The 8738-nt window shown below is 41.7% G+C and overlaps 2 protein-coding genes across 17 annotated transcripts in view; one reads left to right on the forward strand and one right to left on the reverse strand.

Annotated features, from left to right (window-relative positions):
• LOC6549219 (restin homolog) overlaps window positions 1-7682 on the forward strand; it is a 28551-nt gene extending 20869 nt beyond the window's left edge. For 10 of the 16 annotated variants that reach the window (XM_026981104.1, XM_026981105.1, XM_026981106.1 and 7 more), the window contains 8 exons: window positions 273-383; window positions 2585-2695; window positions 3249-3315; window positions 3384-4840; window positions 4898-6895; window positions 6961-7091; window positions 7252-7460; window positions 7530-7682. In XM_026981104.1, the coding sequence (XP_026836905.1) occupies window positions 273-383; window positions 2585-2695; window positions 3249-3315; window positions 3384-4840; window positions 4898-6895; window positions 6961-7091; window positions 7252-7460; window positions 7530-7576 (4131 nt within the window). In that variant the 3' untranslated portion in view covers window positions 7577-7682. Of the gene's footprint in view, window positions 1-272; window positions 384-1912; window positions 2506-2584; window positions 2696-3248; window positions 3316-3383; window positions 4841-4897; window positions 6896-6960; window positions 7092-7251; window positions 7461-7529 lie in introns of those variants that run through there. The other 6 variants (XM_015156441.2, XM_026981114.1, XM_015156444.2 and 3 more) reach the window with 2 other exon arrangements.
• A 184-nt stretch (window positions 7683-7866) lies between these two features.
• On the reverse strand, window positions 7867-8615 carry LOC6549404 (DNA-directed RNA polymerase II subunit RPB11). Its single transcript, XM_001974416.3, has 4 exons — window positions 8443-8615; window positions 8281-8370; window positions 8049-8223; window positions 7867-7973 (listed from the first exon to the last, which is right to left on the reverse strand). Exons 1-4 carry the CDS (start codon window positions 8493-8495, stop codon window positions 7938-7940), a joined length of 354 nt encoding a protein of 117 aa, XP_001974452.1. The 5' UTR covers window positions 8496-8615; the 3' UTR covers window positions 7867-7937.
• Between the last annotated feature and the right edge of the window lie 123 nt (window positions 8616-8738).

Here is an 8738-nt window from a genome sequence, read left to right on the forward strand (position 1 = left end):
GATTGTTCAATGTTTTTGTTAAATTTGCTTTTTTTTGCATGTGTGTTCGCTGTCGCCGGTAAAAGGTAAAGCCACAACAATGTAATGAGTGTTATTGCTACCAGCCGCACCCTATTTACCTACCTGTACATACACCCACACTATATATGTATCCGAATCTGTATCTGTATCTCTCCTTCTTGTATCGTAATCTGTGTGCCCAGGCATTTCATAAAAGCTTGCTTTGTCCTCTGTGCTCTGTTTATTTTTTGGTCGATCGATCGACATTGTAGGATCTGCTGCGCGAGAAGCAACAACATGTGGAGCAGCTGATGGTGGAGCGCGACCTGGACCGCGAGGATGCCCAGAACCAGGCGCTGCAGCTGCAGAAGAACATCAACGAGGTAATTATCTTCACCGATACCATGTACGCTCCGCTGCCCTATGCGGATAGATCGCGACCCTATCGACCCGCCAAGAAGTCGAGGGTTAAGGTTCCACACCAGCAACAGCAACACGTCTGGGTGCCCACCACCCTGAGCAGCAGCATTACCACCAGTACTAGACCAACCATAGCAGCAGCAGCATGCAACAGACAGCCCCTGCAGCAGCAGCAGCAGCAGCAGCAGCAGCAGCAACAGCCACATCTGCAGCAACAGCAGGCCAAGCCAAAGAAAGTTTGGTTTTGCGATAAAAAGAAACTCTTTCCAGTTGGCTGAGTTTCAGTTCGAGTTTTGGGCCCAGTCAATGTTTGCTCAGTCATTTGTGCAGTTTCGGTTTCGATTAATTGTGTTTTGTTTTCGTTTGATTTTATTTTTGCATTGCACCCGCGCTGGCTGTTTACAAACAAACATACACAACCATTTTCACTTTTTCTTGATTTTTCACAAATGTTTTTATGATTTTCGCCATTCTCGTGTGTTTATTTGTTGTTGATTTAACTCAAACTCATCTAATTTTTCGCACGTTTTCTTTTATGTTCTGTTCTTTAACCACAGTGAAGACACAACTCATCTCCAATTGTCAGTCATTCTCCCAAATTGATTCATCAAATTAACTTGGAACGCTGAGAAGAGTACAAATTTCATAAGTTTAACTAGGCATGAAAGGTTTTGGGGGTTCAACAGCATTTAACTCGGTCAAAATTCGGCTAACAATGGGTTAAGGTTATTGTTGAAATGTATGCAAACTAAATTGATTTTACATCAACCTGTATACATAAATTGTATAATTAATATTCTTGCATTTTGTGCTGGCGCAAAATTTGTATTTACCAATAACTTGCATTCGCGAAGTTTGAATGTGCTTGAGATAACATTTTGTTTTATTTTCCATCCAAAAAATTTCATGAGTTCATCTCAGATTTTTACACTTAAATTATCATGTACGCAATCTCAAATTACAGCAAGAAAAACGCAAAAAACCTATATTTTAATTATTTGCATTGTTTATTGGCACTTCGCACTGTTAGCTTATCCACACAGTGCTTTTGGAGAAAACATCTAGCACACAAATATACCCTATTATGGCTGAAAGTTCCCTATATTTTAGCACGGACTGTTCACTTTTATGTGCTTTTCGCAACCGCTTTTGGGGATTTTCTAGAAGACGACTGTCTGGGATGATTGAGTTTTGTGCTTTCTGTTTGGTTTTGTTTTCAATAAATTGTTTGTGTTTATATTTATATGCGGATACGTGGTAGACTTTTCTATTTGTCGAGCGCACTTGTGAGTTTGAGTGTTAAATTAGCAACAAAATTATCACCTGAAAGCCAAATCCATATTTCCTTGCCCTGCTCATCCACTGACCTGTCCATCCTTTTTAACGCAAAACCAAAACGACTAAATCTGACTACCTATTTGACCAAAATTATGCTGGCCCTTTGGAATTGAAATTCTGTTTGCACAAGACTATTTTTGTATGATTCTTATAGCAAATACTGATCGAAGCGGATCGCTGGAGACGCCTGATAGCGAGACACAGCATAAAGGTATCCGATCTGCGACGCGAGTTCCGCGGCTGGTCCGGAAAACACGAGAGTCACTGCATCCTGCACAGTGTCCTGACACCGCTGCGCATCAAGTAGAAATCCGGGCTAGAGGGATGGGCGACCACAGTGCTCAAAGCTATTCGATTCGATGATTTTTGAATTAACTTTCTTCGCACCGAGAAAGGAACCACTGAAGACAAAGTTGAAGTCTGCACAGCGTTTTAAGCTGATACAACCAAATAAAGAATTAAAGATCTTTAAAATACTGAAAAAAAAGGAAACCCTACAAAACGAAAGCCAAGCGAAAAACCAAAACGAATAAAGTTAACTTAAATGGTTTAATTGGCGTAAAAACATTAAAAACGAAATTTAAAGGAAAAATCGGATATTGGAAAAGTTGACAATTTTCGACCGTTTCGACGAAAACGAATTTTTCTTGCTGTTGGTTTAGTTATTACGAAATATACGATATACACTTAAATACTATCTACATATATAAAGAAAAATACATTAACAATATGCAATCATTTATAGAATCTCCAAATGTTGTTTTATTTATGGTTTTAACTTGCGTGCTAATCTCCTTTCCTATTTCTTTGACCCTTCGATCCTCAGCTGAAAGCAAGAATCGTTGAATTGGAGTCGGCATTGGGCGATGAACGAAAGAAAACTGAGGAGTTGCAGTTCTCCATAGACGAAGCCCAGTTTTGTGGCGATGAAATGAATGTAAGGAATAACTGAAGTCGAGTCTGGAAATGTACATTGTCCTGTAATGGGAAAGTAACAGCTTTGTGGGGTTGAAAAGTGGTTTTCAGATATCATTTTTAGTTAACTATATTCGCGTTCTAATTCTTAAATTCTGAAATCATTAAGAAACGTAAGGCTCATAATGCAGTTTTGATATTTGAATTTTGTAAAACCATGCTTTTTTATTTAAGCTGCAAACTAAGCTCATCATGAATTTGTATACGTGTTTTCAAGCGTTTGCAGAATCTAAAAGTATGCTATAGAAATATTGGCTAAAACAAACTCCTAGGTAAAAAAGATTGGAGGAGGCTCAATATTACGTCACCCACTAGAAGATAGTAGATAATGCAATAGAATATGACAAACTAACAAGCAGAATTTAAATATAGTAGCCAATAAAAATATAGTGGCTAGCGGTTATTAAGTGGAAAAGTCATAAATCTTCAGGGAATGAGTAGAGCAAGTCAATGTACATTTCTATACACTAAGCACAAACAAGGCCCCTACTAATAATATGATTCCTACATAATAGGCTCAGTCCCAGGTCTACAAGGAAAAGATCCATGATCTGGAGTCAAAAATCACACAGCTGGTGTCCGGTAAGAAAGAACAATATTTAATTTTATGCGAATAACTCGTAATACCTTCCTTGGTGCATCCTCCTTAGCCACGCCAAGTCTTCAAAGTCTACCACCACCCGCTCCACCTTCAGATGATAGCGCTTTGAAGGAGGAAATTGCCAAGCTGCAGGAAAAGGTGACCATTCAGCAGAAGGAAGTTGAGTCGCGGATTGCGGAGCAGCTGGAGGAGGAGCAGCGATTGAGGGAAAATGTGAAGTACCTACAGGAGCAGAACGCCACTCTGCAGACCGAGTTGGTGTCCAAGGATGAGGCCCTGGAGAAATTCTCCCTCTCGGAGTGTGGTATCGATAATCTCCGGAGAGAACTGGCACTTCTCAAGGAGGAAAACGAAAAGCAAGCTGAGCAGGCTCAGGCTGATTTCACGCGAAAACTGGCCGAGAAATCCGAAGAGGTGATACGAGTCACTTCTGAATTGCAGAGCCTGAAAGCGGCATCCGATTCCCTGGAAAGCGAAAGGGTAAACAAAACCGATGAATGCGAAATTCTTCAAACCGAAGTCCGAATGCGGGATGAGCAAATCAAAGAGCTAGTCCAACAACTCGATGAGGTTACCACACAGCTCAATGTACAAAAAGCGGATAGTTCCGCTCTGGATGATATGCTTCGCCTGCAAAAGGAGGGTACTGAAGAAAAGTCGACTCTTTTGGAGAAAACCGAAAGGGAGCTAGTGCAAATCAAAGAAGAAGCTGCGAAAAACCAACAGGAAAAAGAACAACTTGAAAAGCAGTTATCAGATTTAAAGCAATTGGCAGAACAGGAAAAACTAGTCAGGGAAAAGACTGAAACTGAAGTCAATCAAATAAAATTAGAAAAAGAAACCGTAGAACAGCAATTGGCCTTAAAACAAAACGAACTGGAGGACTGCCAAAGAAAACAGTCAGAAACAGAAGTTTATCTTCAGGAAATCAAAGATATTCATAGCAAGAAGGATTTAGAATTAGTTCAATCTGGTGAATCCTTTAAAAAACTGCAAGAGCAATTAGAAGAGAAAATTCAAGCCCATGAAAAACTGCAAACTGCTTTAGAAGAGCTAAAAAAAAGTCAGGAGACGATCATAAAGCAAAAGGAGCAGGACATCCAGCAACTCCAAAGCAAGTCAGCTGAATCCGAAGGGTCTTTAAAGGCCGTACAAGTTCAACTAGAGCAACTTCAGCAACAGGCAGCCGCATCTGGTGAAGAGGGTTCCAAAACAGTGGCCAAATTGCACGATGAGATTACTCAGCTCAAGTCCCAGGCTGAAGGAACTCAGTCCAATTTAAAAGCTACGCAATCGAACTTGGAAGCTAAAACCAAACAATTGGAGTCTGCAAATAGCAGCCTAGAGTGTGAGGCCAAGAAGTCAGCCAGTCTGCAGGAACAGGTCGCCAAACTTAAATCTGAAGTGGAGGAGACGCAGGCAGCACTCAGTTCATGTCATACGGATGTGGAATCCAAAACTAAGCAACTTGAAGCCGCAAATGCAGCTTTGGAGAAGGTCAACAAGGTAAGTCCATGTTATAAACAAAGATATTATATTTCTTACACTCCTTTAATCAAACAGGACTACGCGGAATCCCGGGCGGAGGCATCGCATCTGCAAGATCAGGTCAAGGAGATCACCGATACGCTGCATGCTGAGCTTCAAGCTGAACGTTCGTCCTCCAGCGCTCTTCACACTAAGCTGTCCAAGTTCTCGGATGAATTAGCTACAGGTCAAAAGGAATTGACCAGCAAAGCAGATGCCTGGAGCCAGGAGATGCTGCAAAAAGAGAAAGAACTGCAGGAGCTGCGACAGCAACTTCAAGATAGTCAGGACTCGCAAACAAAACTGAAAGCAGAGGGAGAACGGAAAGAAAAGTCTTTCGATGAATCTATTAAGAATCTTCAGGAAGAAGTCACTAAGGCCAAGGCGGAGAATCTAGAGCTAAGCTCTGGCACACAGGCGACCATAAAGGACCTGAAGGAGCTACTGGAAATCACCAATGCGGAGCTACAGCACAAGGAAAAAATGGCTACCGAAGATGCGCAAAAGATTGCCGACCTTAAGACTCTTGTGGAAGCCATCCAGGTGGCTAATGCCAATATATCAGCTACCAATGCGGAGCTCTCCACTGTATTGGAAGTTCTTCAGGCGGAGAAGAGCGAAACGAATCACATATTCGAGCTCTTTGAAATGGAAGCTGACATGAATTCAGAGCGGCTGATCGAAAAAGTTACTGGTATAAAGGAGGAACTAAAGCAAACGCATCAGCAACTGGATGAGCGACAGAAAATGTTCGAGGAGCTGGAGGTGAAATTCAAGCAAGCTCAGCAAAGTGAACAAAATTTGCAGCAGGAGTCCCTGACTTCCAAGGAGCAACTTGCGGAACTACAACAGTCCTTGCAAGAACTTCAAGATTCAGTAAAGCAAAAGGAAGCACTTGTCCAGAACCTGGAGGAGAAGCTTAGGGAAAGCAGTTCCATCATAGAAGGCCAAACCACTTCCTCTCAGGAAGTACAAGTAAGGCTAGAAGAAGCACAAAGCAATGCAAAGAAGCTACATGAAGAGGGTGCCAAATTGAACGACCACTTACAGCAGCTGCAGAAGACTCAGATCGAACTGTCTGAATCCCTTAGGGAAAAAGATGAACTTGTGCAGATCCTAGAGACAAAATTAAAGGAAAGCAATGTTCAGTTGGAAAGCCAAACTTCTTGTTCAAAGGAAGCCCAAGATAAATTGCTGGAGTTACAGCAGAAGGAAAAAAGTTTGCAGGAAGAGGCTGCTAAATTATCCGGCGAACTGCAGCAAGTACAAGGGGCCAATGGAGAAATAAAGGATTCGCTAGTAAAAGTGGAGGAACTAGTTAAGGTGTTAGAGGAAAAGCTCCAAGCCGCCACCTCCCAGTTGGAGTCCCAACAAGCGGAAAATAGGGAACTCCGGGAGTTGCTGTTAAAATCGCAAGAGAACGAGGGAAATCTGCAAGGAGAATCTCTGGCAGTCACAGAGAAACTACGTCAACTGGAGCAGGCCAATGGAGAGCTGCAGGAGACGCTATGTAAAAAAGAGAATAGTCTTAAAGAACTTGAGGGTAAACTTCAGGAAAGTGGTTCTTTATTACAAAGTCAACAGAAAAGCCACAACGAACTTCAGGATAAGTTAGAAAAGGCCCAGCAAAAGGAGAGGACTCTTCAAGATGAAACATCCAAGTTGGCGGAGCAATTGAGCCAATTAAAGCAGGCTAATGAGGAGCTCCAGAAATCCCTGCAGCAAAAGCAGTCACTCTTAGAAAAGGGCAATGAATTCGACACCCAGCTGGCAGAATATCAGAAAGTCATCGACGAAATGGACGATGCGGCCTCCGTTAAGGCCAAGCTGCTGGAACAGCTTCAAAATAGAGTTGTGGAACTGGAGGCCGCACTTCATCAGGCCAACGAGGCCCAAAAGACTGCTTATCTGGAGACTAAGGAACTGAAGCGTAAGCTGGAATCGCTGGAACTGGAGAAGTCCAGGGAGATTTTAAGCCTTAAGACTCAGATGAATGGTGCGAGCATTAGGTCCGGAAAGGGAGATGAACTGGAGGTGGGTTTCTTTCTCTAATGCAAATAAACCATATTTTGTAACTAATGTCCCTTGTTCCTTTCTAGTCGCTGGACACGGAAACCAGTCTTGCCAAGATCAACTTCCTGAACTCAATAATTGCTGACATGCAGCAGAAAAATGATGCACTCAAGGCTAAGGTGCAGACGCTGGAAACCTTGCCAATGGATTTCACCAAGTGAGTTTCCTTCTTTTCTTCACGACTTTGGTTGGTTGAAGCAATGCCGTTTTTTACTCTGTAAAGATAGAAATAGAAAATGTGTATCAATATATCGTAATACTGGATTTTGTAAAATGTGACCTAAAATTATATTTGTTATTCATGTACCATATTTAAGACCACATGCCTTCGATGTCCTGACCAAGCGCAAGCCGGCTCCCAGACTTTTCTGTGACATCTGCGATGAGTTTGATCAGCACGATACGGAGGACTGTCCAATCCAGGCTGGCGAGGATCGGGACTACTCCCCCCCGCCATCCGAGTCCAACAACAACGAGAAGGAACGGAAGCTACCTGCACCCAGGAAATACTGTGATTCCTGCGAGGGTAAGTAACATTAAATAAACTATACAAATACCTAAGTTGACCAATATTTAACATTTTTCCCAATTGCAGTTTTTGGCCACGATACGAGCGAATGTGCCGATGATGAAACCTATTAGCTCTAGTTAAATTCTAAATTATTATATCCATTTTACTTTGTTTTAGACTCCATAGCATAACCATATTGCGAGATCCATCAGATGAGATAACTTTTACCTCAGCAGCGCTTCACTCAATCACACAAGGAACATTCTCTATTTCAAATTGTGATCTTGCGTTATGCACACATTCATGGATAGTAGTCTATTTTAAATTGTTTTATTTATTGAATGCGATTCGTGGCAAACACACAATCGGTTGTTTTCGTCATTTTTGAGTGTATACATAGTGTAAAAAATAAAATCAAGAATGTGGAAGAAGAGTCGTCCATAGTTTTATTGGGTTTTCATAAGTCTAAGGAATTTATTGGTAATTATATGTTTAATCGCCGCCCTCCTTCTTCTCCTTGATGGCGTCCTGGAACAAAAAATAAGTATGGATATAAGAAATCAATATTAAAGGGTTATTTCTAGCACAGATTGTATGTAATACTTTGAAACGCTCTTCGAAGAGAGATAATTCTGCTAGAAGATCGGTAATGGCATTCATGAAGGCTTCTTGCGGCGAGTAATCGGCCGTCGTCTGGATGCGGATAACGAACTTGTGCTCCAGAGGATGGGGAACCTTGTAGCCGGCAAACAAGACATTGGGATCCTTCAGCAGTTGGCTGCAGAGCAGAATGCACATTTAGTTTCTAAACAGCGGGGCTTATGCAGCAACATACTTGCGGATCATGTTTCCCAGCGTGTGATCCTCCTTGTTTATGGTGAATATAGCCGCGTTGGTCACTTTGGTGTCCAATTCCTTGATGATTCTGAAGCCGCGCCATACAAACACAAATACGGGTTACAGGTGGTCATTGGGGAGGTTCGTCTCGTTTACTCACTTTTTCTCGCCTTCATAGAGCAGAAATGACTCGAAGGTCGGCGGTGCGTTCATTTTGATGCCTTATTTTTCGTTAGCTACAGCAAATTATTAATTGTTTATTAAATTCAGCAGCACGCTCAGCCAAATTCTGCGGTACAGTGTTGAATAACGTGCCAGTGCACGGCACGCTAGAGTAGCTATATCTAGCTAAAAGTAGCTAGAAACCCTCACCTAATTGCTTTAGCATACTAAATTTAATTTGCAATATATAAACATTTATAAATTGAAAATGACATGTCTTCTAAAATGTTAATT

This window comes from Drosophila erecta, unplaced genomic scaffold (genome assembly GCF_003286155.1).
Source record: "Drosophila erecta strain 14021-0224.00,06,07 unplaced genomic scaffold, DereRS2 tig00000092-arrow-pilon, whole genome shotgun sequence".
NCBI classification, from domain to species: Eukaryota; Metazoa; Arthropoda; class Insecta; order Diptera; family Drosophilidae; genus Drosophila; species Drosophila erecta.

Bases quoted from the DNA above. Each gene is read 5' to 3' on its own strand.
- LOC6549404 (XM_001974416.3), bottom strand. From the start codon at position 8,495: ATGAACGCACCGCCGACCTTCGAGTCATTTCTGCTCTATGAAGGCGAG. The intron at 8,371-8,442 runs GTGAGTAAACGA...GCGCGGCTTCAG, and splicing joins CTCTATGAAGGCGAGAAAAA to AATCATCAAGGAATTGGACA. The intron at 7,974-8,048 runs GTATTACATACA...TTTTTGTTCCAG, and splicing joins TCTTCGAAGAGCGTTTCAAA to GACGCCATCAAGGAGAAGAA.